Source organism: Alexandromys fortis, unplaced genomic scaffold (genome assembly GCF_014885135.2).
Source record: "Alexandromys fortis isolate MF-2015 unplaced genomic scaffold, M_Fortis_MF-2015_v1.1 scaffold_181, whole genome shotgun sequence".
Lineage (NCBI taxonomy): Eukaryota > Metazoa > Chordata > Mammalia > Rodentia > Cricetidae > Alexandromys > Alexandromys fortis.
Window position 1 is genome coordinate 1,872,808 of NW_026068069.1, and position 17,400 is coordinate 1,890,207.

Consider the following 17,400-nt stretch of genomic DNA (forward strand, 5'->3'; position numbering starts at 1 on the left):
TTAGAATTTTATTTTGCTTTGATTTGATTGTGATTTGCCATGGGTCTTCCCTTTCAAAGGAAGAGCGTATTTTCCTGGAGCCCACAGTTGAGAGAGACTTTGGATTTTAAAAGAGATTGGTTATTTTAAAGGGACTAAAATTTTTAATATATTTGGATTTGTAAAGACTGGGACTTTTTTTTTTTTAGTGTTACTCAAGATCTTGGGATGCATAAGAAAGGAAGGGTTGTGGCTTAATAGTGATGTGTTCGTGAGATGGGTTGGCAAGGGGTCAGTTGTGCTGGCTGGTTTTGCGTGTCAACTTGACACAAGTTAGAGTCATCAGAGGAAGGCGCCTCAGTTTCATTGCAACAATAGAAACCCTAACTAAGACTGTCTCTGTGTAGCTATTTATGAGCTGACAGCCCCCCCCAAAAAAATCCATCTACAACACATAGTGAAATACCCTATGAGCAGAGTGAGAACCTGTAAATGGAATGTGATGAACCCCGATAAACAACCAATGCCCAGCCCAGCACCCCATCTCCTCGAGCTCCTTGTCCAAAAGCCAAGAGTCAGTGAGAAATGAGGCAAAAAAAAATGCTTCTGGCATGGATGTTGGATTAGCTCCAGTTCAGACTCACGTGGACCAGACAGTAAATCAGTTTCTATTTTTAAACCAGTTGATTTTGTTCATTTGCTCCAAAAACGTTTATGGAGTGCCCGGCATGTAGCAGATACTGTCCTAAGTGTTAGGGATATAAAGCCAGTGCACGCTCATTCGATCACAATTTATTAAATAATCCCCTCTTGAAACAGCAGAATTCTAGTAAGAGGCTAAGTAAGTGTCACATATTGTCTTAAATATCGTAAACCATACTTGAAAGCAGACCAATAAAGGCATCTATTAAATTAGGATCCTTCATTAGCCAGATCAGAATAAACAAATGGACCTTCAGTCAAACCAAGGGAAGTCCAGAGCCTGGGCTCAATGGGCCCAAAGTGGGGAGCAATCCCATCTCAGGTGTTTCAAAGCCTCACTCCGACTTAGTGTAGAAACAGGTCAGAGTGGGAGGGGGTTGGAAACAGATTTATTAGGAACCTTTTTTACTCACATGAGAAAAAAAATACTGATCTATATATTCATCTACAAAGCCCCAACCAGATTGGAGAACTAAAATGATTTATGCTTAGTGGCTTAGACCTGGGGTTGAGGTTGCTGACAAGCTAGCAAAGAAACACCAAGGCGGAGCCACAGTGTGACACCAGGCTGGCAGACACGCTCTGAGTTCTCATGAGTACACTGCAATGTGCAAGGTAGAGGGATGGAGAGAGGAGCCGGATGAATGGTCCAACGGGCTTGATACCTGAGGGGAAGGCATAGCTCAGAGGCTGGATAATGGGAAGGAGGGAGAAGAAATAACAGGATCTGACAAAGGACTGCTCCTGGCTGTAAACTAGAAGTCAGACTGCGGAGTACCCAATGTGGTCAAGAACGCCTCTGATTCCCTGCAATCCCAGAGACATGGGGATGGGGTGGGAGAGCTCACAGCAGTTACCAGACTGAGACAGCCCTGTTGCCTTTTGAAACCTGCAAAGATCCCTCTGATGCGGGGAGAGCATCCTCCTGCTAGAATTGAAGAACAAAGCTCTCAAAGGCCAAGGAACATGCCCCTGGCCACGGCACTAGTGAGGTCAGTGCGAGACTGAGGCCAGCCTCCTGTGGAGTCTCTCTCTTCTCTCTCAGGTGACATTCGGGGTGTTCTAATGCCCCACCTCTTCCTGTCCCCAAAGGGAGATGAATGGCCTTGGGTTGCAGAAGAAGGTAACTACTGTCTTCTACAATGATTTAGGCTGGTGCTTTTTATCTTCCCACTCTTTAAATGTTTAGAAGAGAACTCTGATAATTAGCAGGTCTGGGTCAAGTGCATCCAACAGAACATGTGAACCCAAGCCTGACTCGAAACCTTCTGCTAAGCAGCTAACTTGTCCCATCCTTTGAGGAATGACTTACTCTGATATTGTGAAATAGTTAATCACTTTTGAGCTCTCAGGTTAACTACCATTATCACAGGTCATGATGTGTAAGACGGTGGGGACTTCAGGAAGGCCAGGGTTATCTTCAGAGACTTCTCTTAATATTCAGCCATGGACATTTCCTGGGATTGAGTTGTGAACAAAAGTATTCTGTGTAATTTTCGTAGTTTCTAATAAGGGGTGGGGCTACAGTAGAAAGTCTCTGGTTTGCATTGGCCATCACGACTAAGAAAGGCAGGGATCAATACAAATCATCTCTTTCAGAAAACAGAAACAAATCCAATACATGTAAAACCGAGGAAACGAATAGGCAACAGGCATACAGAAACATGACACCGCGGTGTCCGTGACAGCGTGCACTACCCAATTGCTTCATGTGCTAACTTTTGGCAAATTCCATTTTGACACTGAAGCTGAGCACTGGAACCTGCTCCCCTGCTCCCTTCACATCCTGCCTAACCTCAACGAACTTGTCTTCTACAAACCAAGGATAATCAGGTGATGGTTTCTTTCTCTTCTTTATCTAGTTCCCCAACCCCACAATAGTACTCCAGCACGAATCCTGTTTTCTTTCATTTTCAAAAGTTTGGTGATCAACATAAGGGCCTCTGGCCAATGTCCCCATCACCCGTGTGTGTGTGTGGCATGTCAGGAACGGCAAGAGGGTAACTTGCCAGTGTCAAGAGTGGCCCCGGGCAGAGATTATTGTAGCATCATTTGGCCACAAACCTCCACCTGTGAGGAAGTGTTGACCAAGCCACAACCAGCCCATCCTGTATAAGTGATTAGATTCAGCCTGGACGAGATGGCCCAGTTTGAACTACACTCCCTTCAATGACCTTCTCCTTAGTGAGAAAGCTATCTCACCCTGGCAACTTGGGTACCTGGCCTCTACTGTGTGGTGGGTAAACCTTCCGCTTCCATGGTAACAGCATATTTTTGGCTATTCTGGTGATCCGGCTAGTTTTCTGTAAGCACAGGTGAAGGTTGGCTTTTGTGAAGTACAAAGGGCGAGGGGTGGTTTTGCCAAGAGCTCTCCAGCTCGCAAACATAATCAGGTGGTCGCAAACAAAGCGTCCTTGGTATTTAAAACCCCAGCGGTCAGCAGAAACTCAAAACACAAGTGGAAGCAGGAGTTGCCTGAGGCCAAGAACTTCTTGCCGTCTCTCCTTCTGTGTCCTGTTCAGCAAGCCCCTCTGACCAAAGCAGTGCAGTCCGGTTGTGACTGGTGTGAACTGGACTGAAGCACGGATGTTCTGCCGGAAGGCAATGGTGGTGTCGCTGATGGGCACAAGGCGGAGAAGAAAATGGCAGTAGGAACTCTACAGAGATCCCACTGTTCTGAAGGAAGGGATGAGAATCCTGCAAACCCTCCAGCGGTGTAGAATTCTCACAGTGGAACGCTGGCGTTTGTGTGTCATTCGAAGAATAAGCTCCCAAAGTAAGCATGCAGGCAAAAACACCACTCTTAGACCTCCAGAGGAATAACAGACGGCTTATTCTAGAGCCAGATATGAATGACCAGGGCTGGGACATGGGCTCAGTTCTCAACACACACACGATGGCCCACATCCATCTGTCACTGCATAGCGCCAGGGGACCCAACACCTTTCTCCGGCCTCTATGGACAGCCACACTGATAAGTACATTCCACCACTACCCACCCCACACAATTTTAAAAAGCTTTTATTTTTATTTTAAAAATGTGTGTGTGTGTGTGAGTGTGTGAGCATGTATGGGTCTGTGCCTCCAGAGAAGACCTCAGATAATTTGAACATATTTTAAATGATGTGCGTGGGATCAGAAAATATTCAAAGTTTCCCTTTCCCATTATACAACCATCATATTTTTGCTGAACAGAAAACTCAGTATGTACACTAAACCACTACATTTTTACCCCAGTGGTCTTGACTCTCAGTACAGTGCTTCCGGCAGCACTTGCTGACGTCATGGCGGCTGGATTGCACACATAGTGCACAGTGTAAGCCGTGTGCTCAGGACCAAGACCGTGTGGAGCAGAGACACGAGTGTTGCCGGAGACACCTTGGAGTCATTGTGTGTGTGAGGCGCCAGTCTTCTGAAGTCATTACTATTGCCAAATTGCCCCTGTCATTCAGTTACCAGTTAATGCAGCTCTGAGTTTCAGGGCATAGGCACTGCAGAACAGGTCCCTGGGGGAGGACAGAGAACACAGTTACCTCCTCGGAGTGAGCTGCTCCTGTGTGCAAACCACCAAATAACTGTTAGACATTGACTTCGGTACTAAGCACAGCTGTTTGGGGTTTGGTTATTAATATTAAAGCTAAAAATATTAATATTAAAGTTGCTTTTGTAGTTTAACTTTACTTTATCTGTAAGCTCCCACATCTTCGCTTTTAACATTACACTTTTGATTGGTGTTGTTTGTGTGGTTGGTTGGTCTGGCTTAAGTTGTCTGAGACAGGGTCTCTCTATACAGCTCCAGCTGTCCGGGAACTCAATTTGTGTAGAACAAGCCGCCCTTGGCCTCACATAGAGCCACCTGCCTTTACTCCTGAGTGCTGGAATTAAAGGTGCATGCCACCATTGAGTGTTCTTAAAGAGACTCTATGGGTTTTGTTGACACGGTTTAATTCTGTTTACCAACCCCCACAGCGGTACAAACTAAGCCACTTCCACTTACTGCTTCTGTTTCATCACTGCTGGTGAGGGGTTGAGGGAGGTGCTGTGGTCTACCAGGAGCTCTCTGATGCCTGCTTCCTCCTCCTCACCTTCAAGAGCTGTGAGGCACTCTCTCTGGCATGTGGCAGTTTGCACATATAATTTTACTAGAAATTAGTCAAAATGCCAGGACCAAAACTATAGCTAAAGGAGTTATTTTTTAAAACCACCTAGGCCTTTTTTCATGCCTAGTTTTATTTGCTAAGCTATGTTAGCTATGTAGGGAAAGTTAAATATACTTTGTGGGAGTTGGGATAAAACCTGCTCCTAGTTGAAGTGTAATTAAATTTTTTTAAAAAAATCAAATCTAGAGAAACCACCCTTGGAGAAAAAAAGATGTCATGTTTAAGTACTATGTTAGTGCTGAGAAATCTTTTCAGTAACTTCCCAAGGAAAAATAAAAAGTTTTAGCCCCATAAGCCTGGAAATGTATAAAGTTTTTGAGTTTCCAAAGATGGTTTAATTCGGAGTTAGCCGAAACCTGTTGCTGGTTGAAGCTGTAATTTGATTTCATATTTATGGAGTTATCCTCAATAATGGATACACAGTGTTTTCTGGTTTTAGGGTTTCGGCAAGAATAAAAGCCTATATAATACAGTAATACATGCATTTAGAGATTTGAGGAAATGTGGGGAGTGTAGAGATGGTTTGTGAAACCAGTGCATCTGTGTATGAAGATGTATCTATGCATGGAAGCATGCTACATGCATGTGGTATTGTGCAGATGTGCATTGTCTTACATGGACGGTAGAATTAGCCCCTTAGGATTTCTATGTAATTTCTTGAGTATTCAAGTTCTGTTACAGGGTAACTGACAGCATCAAACCCTTGATAACTATGCTGGATTCCAGCATTCCCCAAATTAAAGACACTCAAGTGAGTCATAGCGCATGGATGTGTGATAATGCGTCCATCTGTCACCAGTCCAATGAGTAGGTGACTTTGATATAATGACCCTGAAATAAAAGAGGTGGGGAGAACATTGTAATTATAGAACCCCCATGGGTTACACCAGTGTGAGAAGGATGTATGTACTTCCACAGCAGGCTGCTGGCTCTATGGAGCATGGCTGGCTGAGATTCCTATCGGAGGTGGTAAGGATGGTGACAAGAATCTATTAGACTTAATGTGTACAAGTAATAATACCATGTCCTATGTAAGAGCAAGAATTAAGCTAGACACAGTGGTTGATCCTGAATCTCAGCTTCTGGGGTGGCTGAGATAAAAAAAAAAAAAAGCCTAAGTTTGAGGCCAGCCTAGGCTACATAGTAAGTTCCAGGCTAGCCTGGGATTCAGAATGAGACCTTATCTCAAAAAGGCAAAAACAAACAAAAACCCAAAAGACTATAATAGTCACCCAAGAAGTGAGACATGGTTAAATACTTCCTAGTTTATGCGTACTTTATATAGGATGGTGTACATGCTTATTTGAATAGGGAGTAGATTCTAAATTCAATTAAACATTAACGTATGCCTATCTGTACACATCTACCACTCGTGAGGTAAGGTGCATGATGGGAGACGTTTATAGAGTGTGTTGAAATTTATGCTGTAATGCGGTGATACTCACATAGTACTTGAAAACAGCTCATGTGCTTCAAGTAGAAGCCTTGAGGGCTAACTGAGGAAAACATTTTGGTTCCAGAGAGGCCGTGGGCTTCCTCTGTGACTGCCCTGCGGAAGTCATTTACCCACTTTGGTTAATAATGCCACAGCGTTAGTGTGGCCAAGCCTGGGCTCTATTAGTTACACTTCCATTACCGTGATAAGACACCATGACCAAGGCCACTTATAGAAGAGTTTGTTTGGGTTTCTGGTTCCATAGGGGTCGTCATCAAGGCAGGAGGCAGCTGTAACAGCAAACTGAGAGCTCACATCTTGACCCTCAAGCAGGAGGTAGAGTGTGAAGGACAAACAGTGCCTCCAGCCAGTCAATGGGTGGTATCATTGTGCCGGTCTCCTTTAGGCCACCGTAGTTTTGAGATTTCATGGGTCTAGCTTCCCTGTCATACACTATCTCACAGTAAACACCCTGGCTCTCTGGTTGTTACAACCTTCCTGCCCCCTTTCCATGATGCTACACGGTGTGAGCCTTAGGTGTAAGAGTAGGGGCGTAGGTTTATCGGTTGGGGTTGGGGACCCCATGCTCAGTTGCTCTCTGCATTTTGCCCCATCTGGATTCCTGCCATGGTCTCCATCTGCTGTAAAAAGAAGTTTCTGTGGTGACGGCTGAGGGCTACATGCATTGTGGGGAAAGAGTGGATGTTCAGGCTGCACACAGAAATTGTACTGGCTTAGGAAAGTAGCTGTAGGAGGTTTTCCTCTGGGACTTCAGTATCTGCAATGAGGTTATCTATATTGCTAAGAAAGTGTCTGGTTACCATCATATGGCTACATTGTGAACCAATTCTTTAAACCTTTTATCTAAGAAAGTTGAAATCGTTTGTTAACAGCAGTAAGATTGACATAGAGATAAGAAATGTAAATATTTAATGCACTGGTCAGTTTTTGGAGTGTGTGTGTCATATAGAACTAGGGTTGATCAAAAGATTGGAGAGCAATGGATGCAAAGGTTACTGAAGACTCGTCTAGCTCGACACAGACTTCAACTGAGTTTGGATGGGTAGTCACGGCCAGTTAGAAATAATGATGTCACGGCCTGACTAAGGATTAGATTGGAATCAGAGTAAAGACAGAAATGGTTCAGGTGGAAGATCTTAGGCAGTGAAAATAAGGTTTTTTTTTTCTATGTTAAGCTATTTGTTACTATGATGGGCAATAATAACAGTAGGAATAAGAATAAACAGTAGGAAAGAATGTTTATTGCTCTTTTTAAATATATTTTTATTTCATCTGCATTCATATTTTGCCTGCATATGTCTTTCTGAAGGTGTTGGAGCCCCTGAAACTGGAGTTACAGGCAGTTATGAACTGCCATGTGGGTACTGGGAATTGAACCTGGGTCCTCTGGAAAAGCAGCCGGTGCTCTTAACCGCTGGGTTTTCCAGGCCGTTTATTGCTTTTATTTGGAGTGACGCCAAGTTTTGGGTTCCTAAACCCAATGGATTGTTTCTAGCCTTAAACAAAGCAGAAAGAAAAAGACAGATTAATATATATGGAAACATTAATTAGCAGCTATCATAGACTTTGACTTGTTAGATTTGTCGTCTAAAGCCCTATTAAATGCAGAGCCCACCGGTGCTCTTTCCTCATTCCTTCTCTAGGGAGCCTCCCTCTTGCTGCAGGTGTGGCTAAGCAGCAGGGGCTCCCAGTAACCTGGCTACCTTCTTGAACTTCCTTTACATTGGCAACTTTCAGGTTCTGATCTGGCCACAGAGGAAAAAAAAATATAGAAGTTTCAATAATTGAGTGCATAGCTGCTATTAAAAAGGGGGGGGGGGATGCTTACAATGACTGAATTCCACAGAAAAACTGACAAAGAACACCACACGGGGACAAGCTGTGTGAAGATGTATGAAGGAAGAATGTGGAGACTTTCACTTTAGACAGTCACGATGGCCCAGGAGTGAAGGATGATCACAGTAGCGTAGCACACGTGAACGTTACTAAGCCCTCTGGTAGAGTCTGCTGTGAGGGAGGCAGTGACAGCTTGGGAACGGCTCCTGTCATCAGGGTTTCGATAACAACACACCTGTGCTTTACCACTGTCCGTTTTCTGGGGGCGGGGATCAACTGTGAAGTTTATGTCAACAATTCTAAAATCCCAGGTGTATGAACATAAGCAAAGATTACCTTCATGGACGCGCCCAGGAAGCAGGCCACTGGCATAATGTTGGCCAAGGTCCCAGCATATCTATTCCAGCGGCGGCTCCATGGCTTCTCCCTGACTCAGCCTCCTTTCTTTCAGCATACAGTTTAGTTTTCCCCACCACTCTACCCTATCACTGGCCTAAGACAGTTTCTTTATTAACCAATGGTATTAACAGCCTACAAAGGGGGAATCCCACATCACTTTTTACTTCATTTTATGTATTTATTAACCTATTTATCTGTCTTTACTGGTCTCTTGCTTGCCTATCTTTACGGGGCCATTTTTGTTTTGAAAGAGGAAAAGAATATACTGTTGGGTGGGTAGAAATGTGTGGAGAATCTGGAAAGAGTTGGGAGGGAGCAAAAACATGAAAACAAAACTGTGTGAAAACAATTTTAATTAAAAAAAGAACCTGGGGCTTATTGATTATTCAGCCAAATCCCTAAACCAGCGGTTCTCAACTTTTCTAATGCTACAACTCTTTAATATAGTTCCTCAGGTGATGATTCCCAACCATAAAATTATTTTCATTGCTACTTCATAATTTTGATGTTATAAATCAGAATGTAAATATCAGGTATGCAAACCCCTGTCAAAGGGTAGCTCCTTTCCCAGGTTGAGAACCACCGCCCCAAACATTGCTCGTTTTCAAAATACTTTACTATCTGTTTAGTTGAATTTAAAATGTAAACAGGCCAACATAACCTGTTCATTTTATTGTTTTCCATCTAGCTCTGTAAATGAAATACTGCCTTCCTAGCTTTAATGTTATCTTTGTGTATGTCTGTTATTAGAGGTGAGAAAGTTGAATCTAAAGCTAGCCTGAAATATTTTTTCTTTATACTAAATTATGTCTTCTTCCAGGGAAAAATTTTAGCAATTCTCTAACAAATGCTTCAACAATTACTTTGACATAACTTTACCAAGAAATAAGCTTTTAATTCACGATCCAAGGATCACTTTCCCTATTTCATGGATGAAAAGAAGTATGTTTCACTTTTAGTTATGGGCAGAACAGATTGGACAATTGTATTCATATGCAAACAGCAAGGCAGATAATGTGTGCTGATCAGACTGGGAAATAAATAGGATCCCCCATCTAGAAGGACAGCAGCAAACGCTAAACCTACACACCAGGAAGTGAAAAGTCCACATCTTTTCTTGAATTATGACTCTTAATTGTCATTTTGCCACCAGATTTATAAAAACAATTAAAGTGATGTATATACCACCCCAAAGTCACACTGCTTATTAACGTGTGTATTTACTATCTGAACTACTGAACAAGACAGACCTTTCAAATGAGTGCACCCAAGGACGGCACTATCTTCACCAAGGGGTCTCTTCAGGCTCTCTAGTTACCTTGTTGTTCGTATTAACAAGTGCATGTCAACTGTAACCTACCTCTCAGCTGAAATGAGTAACAAAACCCTACTGGTTTCTGTTTAAAATTAAAATGTCATAGTCACTTTTAAATTCCTTAATAAGCTTTCAAAGAGTAAAGTGGCAGGAACAGCAGCTTATTTGAGAACGAAAACAAAAATCACAAGTGGATTTATTTTAGATCTCTGACGGCAATCTGGAATGGGCATTTATGTGCAGCTGTGATAGGAATACTGGGCAGACTCGCCGGGCAGAGTGGGAGGGGAGTGTGCAGATGCCCGCTCTGTCTCAGCTCTTGCAGAGCAGCACTGAGTGCACACAGGACAAACGGCCAGCTCTGGCCAATGCTCTCAACAATCCCCACGACCTTTAGCAAACTTCCTAACTATCTAGGCTGCTTTCTCAAGAGTAACCGGCCAGCACAGGTGGCACACAGCAAAGGCCCGAGTGAGAAAGGTGCAATGCTTTCTAACACTTCAGTCAGCTCACCAAAACCACAACAAATCCCAGGAGCAAAGAATCAACAAGTTCAGGAAATATGAATCCTATTTAATCTTGTAGTTTCCCCTGAGAAGTCTGGCCCTAAATTAAAAACTAGAAAATCTAAATCAGTTCAAAAACAATCATACGGTGCTGTACTTCGTACAGTTCCACTAAAATCGGTACCAACAGTCATTCTTAGGGGAGGTGGCGCACAATTCATTCAGCTTCCCCAAGGTCACTTAAGTGAGATGAGATCACAAAGCTGACCTAATATTATGAATAGGTAAAATTAAGAGTAGATATTGAAGTTTTAATGACTCCACTTCCTTTATTGCAGTAACTCTGTACAAAGCAGCAACTGCAATACTCAGGGTTAAAACATTACAAAAGCATCTGTGACAGGAACAGTACAGTATTATCAAAATATTACATTTTCAAACTTAGCAGATAATCATCCACCAGAGCTCAACTCTTTAAATTATTTCCATAGTCTTAAAAAAAACACGCATGTCAGAAAGCAATATGAAAAGAGTGTATAGGAAAACTTAAAGCACAAAAGAAACATTGCAACAAATAAATATTTGATTCAGTAACTGTTAATAATCAACACCAACATTCTCTGTGAACCCACAAATTCTTTACCCATCATAACAATGAGTTCAAATGCCACTGCATAATTATCTTCAAGTTATTATCAATGATTAGGACTAAAAAATAATTTGGCATCAAAATAATCAAAATTCAGCATAAAATAAAAATAGCTTTAATACTAGCTAGCATCTCCAAGAATTGTTGAAACTTATTTTAGAGTACTACCACAACCTTGAAAATGTCTGACCTGGTATCTAGTGTTAAATGAATGTAACGTAGTTTTTAAAAGAGGAAAGCTTCTTACATTGTTTCACAAACAATATTACCCTCCCTATTAGGTGTACTGAGATCCATTTTATGTACTTTATACACAAATGTATGATGTATGACATTTAGTTTCTGTAGTACAGATCACAATCAAGTTTTCCTGAATGGGGAAAAACCTTTAAAAATAAAAGGCAAGTGTACCTGTGTACATTTCAAGACAGCAGCAGTCAGCCTGGACCTTATTATCCATTCAGAAAAATCATGCATGATATGGTTTATTGAATATGACACTTCTATATTGCCTTCAAACTCTGCAGAACTTAAAATAAATGGAACAATGTTGTATTATAATGTATGGAAAAACCTTAAAAAAATCACTTAACTTCATTTTTTTTTTTAATTTTCTGAATGGAAATGACCAGACATCCAGCTGGTATAAACGTAGGTCATATTCATGCAGCAGAAGTACTGCACCACTGAAAATGCTTTCCTAACACTTAGCTCAAGATGACGGAAACCTGCATGTTCTCCACCCCTGAAGCTGATCACCTACTCAGCAGCACTGGATCTAACTGGATAACCACATGAAGCTATACTATGAGCTTCAAACTGTCTTGGTCCTCCATGAGACCTGTAACCCCTTAATCTGACTTCAATGTTTATTAAAACAAAACAAAAACCTGTAATCTACTGAGCTGTGGTCACTTTCAAGTTGGAGACCCCAGTGACAGACATCTCATTACAGACATGCATGTGCACCTGTGCACGCACCACACACACACATACAGACGTGCATGTGCACCTGTGCACACATTGCACACACACACAGACATGAAGACACGAATCCCTTGAAATGTGTTCAGGAAATCCTTCCCCGGAAAATGAGAAACTTCACATTAAAAACTGTAGATAAAGCTTCAGGACAGCACATCACACTGTCAAGTGCTTGAGTAGGCGACAAGGTCAAACGCACAAACTGGCAGTTTTCTTTAACACAGAAGGTTTAAAGTATTAAGAATGGATTAAAATTCAATGCTCAGAATAATCTGTTCAAACCTGAGTGTATTAAGACTAAATGTACTTGACACTTGAATAAATTAAGCCTAAAACCATTTCCACTAAGAAAACAGTGGTCCATTTAACCATTGATAAAATTTTAAGTGATTTTTTTTTAAAAAATAAAGGATGGCATAGGCTAGTGAAGCTCCTGTAGTGTTTATTGAAAATGTTCTACTAAATGGCATTTCTTTGTCTAAATTTCCTCCAAAAACACCTGTCAGCATGTCTTAAAGTCCCTCACATTTGAGAGGAATTCTCAATTAGAACACATCGTTTAAAAAATAATACAAATGATCTCAGATTTTGCTTGAAAAAGGACATGTGACTTTTCAGCATCATACAGGAAATACTGGGTAGAACCTCACCCTTCTCTAAGATTTACAAGAAATAATACGTAACTTCAATGGAGTTAAAAATGGTGTTTTGGGCCTCTATTTCCTAGCTCTACATGTACACATACTCATAGAACCCTAAACTTGGGCTTCATTGTTTGGATACTTTCCCCCATGTATTTTATTAGTTTGTCCTTAGTATCTAACAGATACTTTTACAAAAGTAATACAAAACACACAGTACTCAGAACTAACTGGTCAATGGAAGATGAAAGGAGTGTCTACTTAAGGTGACATTAGAAATAAAAATATCTGAAGGCAAAGTTTAACATTCTATAAATTTACAAAAGACAATAGATATATGGATGAAATTTGGTTAGTTTCAGAAGGCACCTCAAGGCTAAAGGCTTTGTACTCCTTTCCTCACTCAAACAATAACACACTCTTATTGCTTTCAAGTAGCAAAGGACAACTTTACTCTCACGAACTTCAGTCCGACGGGAGACTAACCAGTCACTGAGACTGAGATGTGGAGTAGAGCAGAACTCAAGTCTACGTATATCTACCAATGGAGCAACTTTTCCCTGTGCTTTCAAATAAAGAAGACTGAAACAAAGTCCCAGTTCACCAGTGTGATAGTAAGGTGTTACTGACGATTTCAGCGCTTTCGCTAGGCACTGAAGTACCATTCCTGGAGGGCAGTCCATGGTGCAGAATAATTAAGAATAGAAGGTAAGGACGCTCTGATGATTTCCACGAACTAGGAGGATTGGTGGCAGGTCTTTAGACAGAGCTTCTAACCAAGCCATATACAAAGCACTGGACACAGCACCTTTCCGTGCAACTGGGAGACTCCTAGGATCAGAATGAGAAGACACTGAGCGATGCTTTGAAGAAGAAAATGAAACAATTATTAATTAGATCCCAATTCCCATGATAAAATCTGAGTGGAGGGAAACTGCATATATACAACAATAATTAGTATACATACTCTCATTTCACTTATCCTCAGATTCAATGGATTTTCAAACAGTTGTCCTTATTCGTAAGTATTTCTGTGAACTTCAATATATGTAATTCATATTTATTATTAAGAATAATAACATTACTATTCAATCAAACTTACTCTTCGCTAAGGACAGGTTTCTTTAGAATAAAAACATATTTGTATTAGAAATCACACAGTGGAAGTTATAGGTGAAAAATGAAACATAATTAAATATGTGTTAAATTTAACTTTTCTTGTGAATTTTAATTTCTCTTTATCAAGCTATTTATAGACCTATAAGGGTTTATAGAGATATTCATAGACCTACAAGGATTCATTCTAAACTTCTATGGTTTAGTGTCTTTCACTATAGAACTCTACAAACCATCAGCAGAAATTGAAAACATTGGGTTTGGAGTTACCCTAACAGTTCCTTAGCACCAAGGCATTTATTTCATCTTGGTTTCTGGGTGCCTGAGCTTTTCTTATCTGTTTAGGGTCTCAGAACTGAAAAAAATCCAGGATCACATCATCTCTAATTAACATAGGTCCACAGAGGAAAGGATTGGGTAGGCTCCAACACTTCTATCTAGTTCAGAGACAGCATGTCTGCATGGAAAACACTTGCAAGGGAAACATGGGGGTGGGTTCAGGCATGAACTGCTGTACTGGGTTAATATTCTAAACAACCTTTCACACTTATCTTTATATGACAAAGTTGCCTGGGGTCCAAATCCTACTGTGAGCCCCTCCTGTGCCACCCACACCTGTGGCCGTGCTAGGGAATTTTGAAAAGGTGAAAAAGAAATCAAAGAATATGAATGTAAAAGTTCAGAATAACCAACCCAAACAAACTACTCAGACTGACACAAGGGTACACAGTATCTCTTGTTCATGCATAAATGCTAGCTCCACATACTGAAGGCAATCACATTTTAAACTTTGAGTTTTCCTTTTTATAGATAATAGTCTGAGTACTTATTTACTGGGCCTTGTAGTACAGGACTGAAATTCCAGCACTTGGGAGGTAGAGGCAGAGTCAAGTTTAAGAACAGCCTAGGCTATAAATTAAAAACAAAACAAAAAAGCAAACCACCCGAGCTGTGACTGTTACTGTGGAACCAACTGCGTTCTTACTGGATCTGAGGCCTGCTCCAGAGGACGGGAATCATGGCTGGTCTTGTAATCAGTGTCAAAAGCTCCTGCCCAGGATGTCACTGGCCCTAGGGGTTAACTTACTTCTATTGTTTTATTAAACAGTTAGGTAGACAAACTACATTCTAAATATCCATATTTAGAAGTGCTGCCCTCAACTGTTAAAAAAAAGCTTCTCATAGAGGGCAGTAGTTAATGCAGAGACTCCTAACTTGTCAAAACACTGAGTAAACGACTGAGTTCTTGGTCAATAATGGGCATCTCTTATCACACAAGTGCCCTCCGCTTCCAGCCAAGACTCAGAGAGTGCTGAGGAAGAGGAGGAAGAAGACAGTAGGAGCCAGAGGGCAGGTAGGAAGTCTGTGATAGGTCACTTTCTGGAAATGACAAGGCCACTGCACATGAATGCACACTGATGTGGCTATCTGCACAGGTCAAAATTCCATCATGAACTGGGGAGGGGTCACAAGGCCCCAGGCCCTATCTGAGAAGCTACTGGAAGTTAAAGGCTGCTTTGGGAGGGACAGTCTTCTTTGGGGGTTGCTCACTGAGAGGTTGTCCCACATTCATACACATATGGGCAGCAATTAAGAGCACACACTGCTCTTTGGAGGGCTCAGGTTCAACTCAGCGCCTACACAAGGCAGCTCACAACTGTAAACCAGCTCCAGGGACTCTGGAGACTCTGGCCTTTCCAGGTATGTATGCCACACTCATATCCCAAAGAACCTGGAGCAGAACCTACTGCCACGACTTTTCTAAACTAGTCAACTTCTAATTACATTCTAAGTCCTTATCCTTATGCAGCTCACTCATGAAGAAAGCTTTTTTTGTAACACACAGAAACCATTACAGACTACAACTGGTCACAATGCATAGAACAACTGACTTTGGAGCGCTCAACCCCACTTGATACATCCACAACCACAACCCCTATACCTAAGGCTTGGGGAACATGATTCAAGAGGGGGCGGCAAGATTGTAAAAGCCAGAGGACCTGGATGTCTGCATTCTATATCAAAAGGAAGTTGTGACCATGAGATAAGACCTGAACAGTGACAACACAAGCTGACATGCCAACGTGCATAGGAGAAATGCCGTGAGGCATCACATGAGATGAAAAACTAAAGGCAATTAAGCAAATTAATTTCAAAATAATAATTAAGTAGATTAATTAAAAAATCCAGGGATGAGTCCCCAGTTATAAAGGCTGACCCAATTATAAGTGGTCAGCCTTAAAAACATGCATATGAGCAACACTATGTATGTGCATATCAGTTTATTATAACAATAATTATTTAGTAATTTATTATAACTAAAGAAAAGTCACAAATATGAGAGGAAGAAAAATAAACAGAGGAATTGAGAGGAGTATGATGTAAATACATTACTCATGAAATGCTAAAAAGAACGTTTCAAAAACCATTAAGTACTGTTACAATAGAGACACAGACACATGCACACACCTTCATGAAAATAGTCCAAACCTTATTCCAACAATACTTACATGACAATAATATTGGCTGTATTTGAGTGCTCCTTTAATAATTCATTTAACCTGATCTGCCGGTATGTCTGAAATGGAAAAGGACAGAATCATTCCTAAACATCTAACAATTAGAACTGTGAACAAGGGCAGACTAGCTCAGTAACCAGTGTGTAAGCCCAGGTAGCTATGTGCTAGATCTTTAGCACTACGAGAGAAAAAGGAGGCACAGGAAGGAGGAGGAACGGGAGGAGGAGAAAGAAGAAACCACTATGGTTTGTAAAAACAAGTAGCAAAAACAAATTTTGTATAAAAAAAAAACACTATTTAGAAAAATATTTGATGCTGCTTCTTAGCTTCCCACCATTCAAATATAAAACACCCTTAATGGAGGTTTAGCTTACATAAGCATTTGCCTCTGTTTCAAATCATAGTGCTTGGTATAGCGAGTCTATGAAATCACATGTAAGATTAGTGAAAAGGAGAGTGAAGACTACCTTGGTCTTATAAAGCTCAAGCTCATTGTCTGTTATTCGCCAAGGCTCGTCTTCCTTCATTTTATCTGCAATGTCCTGTTCTTTGTCATCTTCATGAAGTCTGTATGGCTCAATCATGTCCTCAAAAGCAGCAATACTTGAAAAAAACAGACAGGATACCGACAATTTTATTTTGAATTATACATCACAAATAACTTCAGTAGAAATTATAACTTGTTACAAACTTGTAATCATTAGTATCACTGGGTAAGGAAACAGTAATTTCCAGTCTCTCAGACTGCACAGGCGTTAGTAAGGCTGGAGCTGGAGCTCGCGTCATGCTGTCTGCCCTCGCCTGGGTCAACCTCAAATTTAAGAACAGCACACCAGCCAAGGTGATTCCTGAGTGATCCGTAAAACACAGCAAATCATTCCCAACTCAATGTAAAACATCATCTTTGCCCAGCTCTGTAACTCATTTAACACATGCCAAAAATTAGTTATTCCCGATAAAATGCATACAGACAGTAACTGCCTCTCTGTGCCATTTTCAGGAAGACTATTTATTCCAAGAGTAAAAAGTGTTTGAGTAAGAGACTCTTGACGGCCAATATTACTGGGAAACTCAGATTTGCACTATAAAAGTAAACAATGGAAGTAATACACATGTAAAGTTAGAATCAAATGCTTTT

The 17,400-nt window shown here is 41.1% G+C and overlaps 1 protein-coding gene across 1 annotated transcript in view; it reads right to left on the bottom strand.

Annotated features, from left to right (window-relative positions):
- Positions 1 to 10,656: 10,656 nt before the first annotated feature.
- The window catches only part of Slc12a2 (solute carrier family 12 member 2), a 69,207-nt gene continuing 62,463 nt past the window's right edge, over positions 10,657 to 17,400 (bottom strand). Inside the window, exons 25-27 of the mRNA XM_050120898.1 lie at positions 16,730 to 16,865; positions 16,254 to 16,321; positions 10,657 to 13,458 (exon numbers count right to left, since the gene is read on the bottom strand). Of these exons, the coding sequence (XP_049976855.1) occupies positions 13,323 to 13,458; positions 16,254 to 16,321; positions 16,730 to 16,865 (340 nt within the window). The 3' untranslated portion in view covers positions 10,657 to 13,322. The remainder of the gene's footprint in view (positions 13,459 to 16,253; positions 16,322 to 16,729; positions 16,866 to 17,400) is intronic.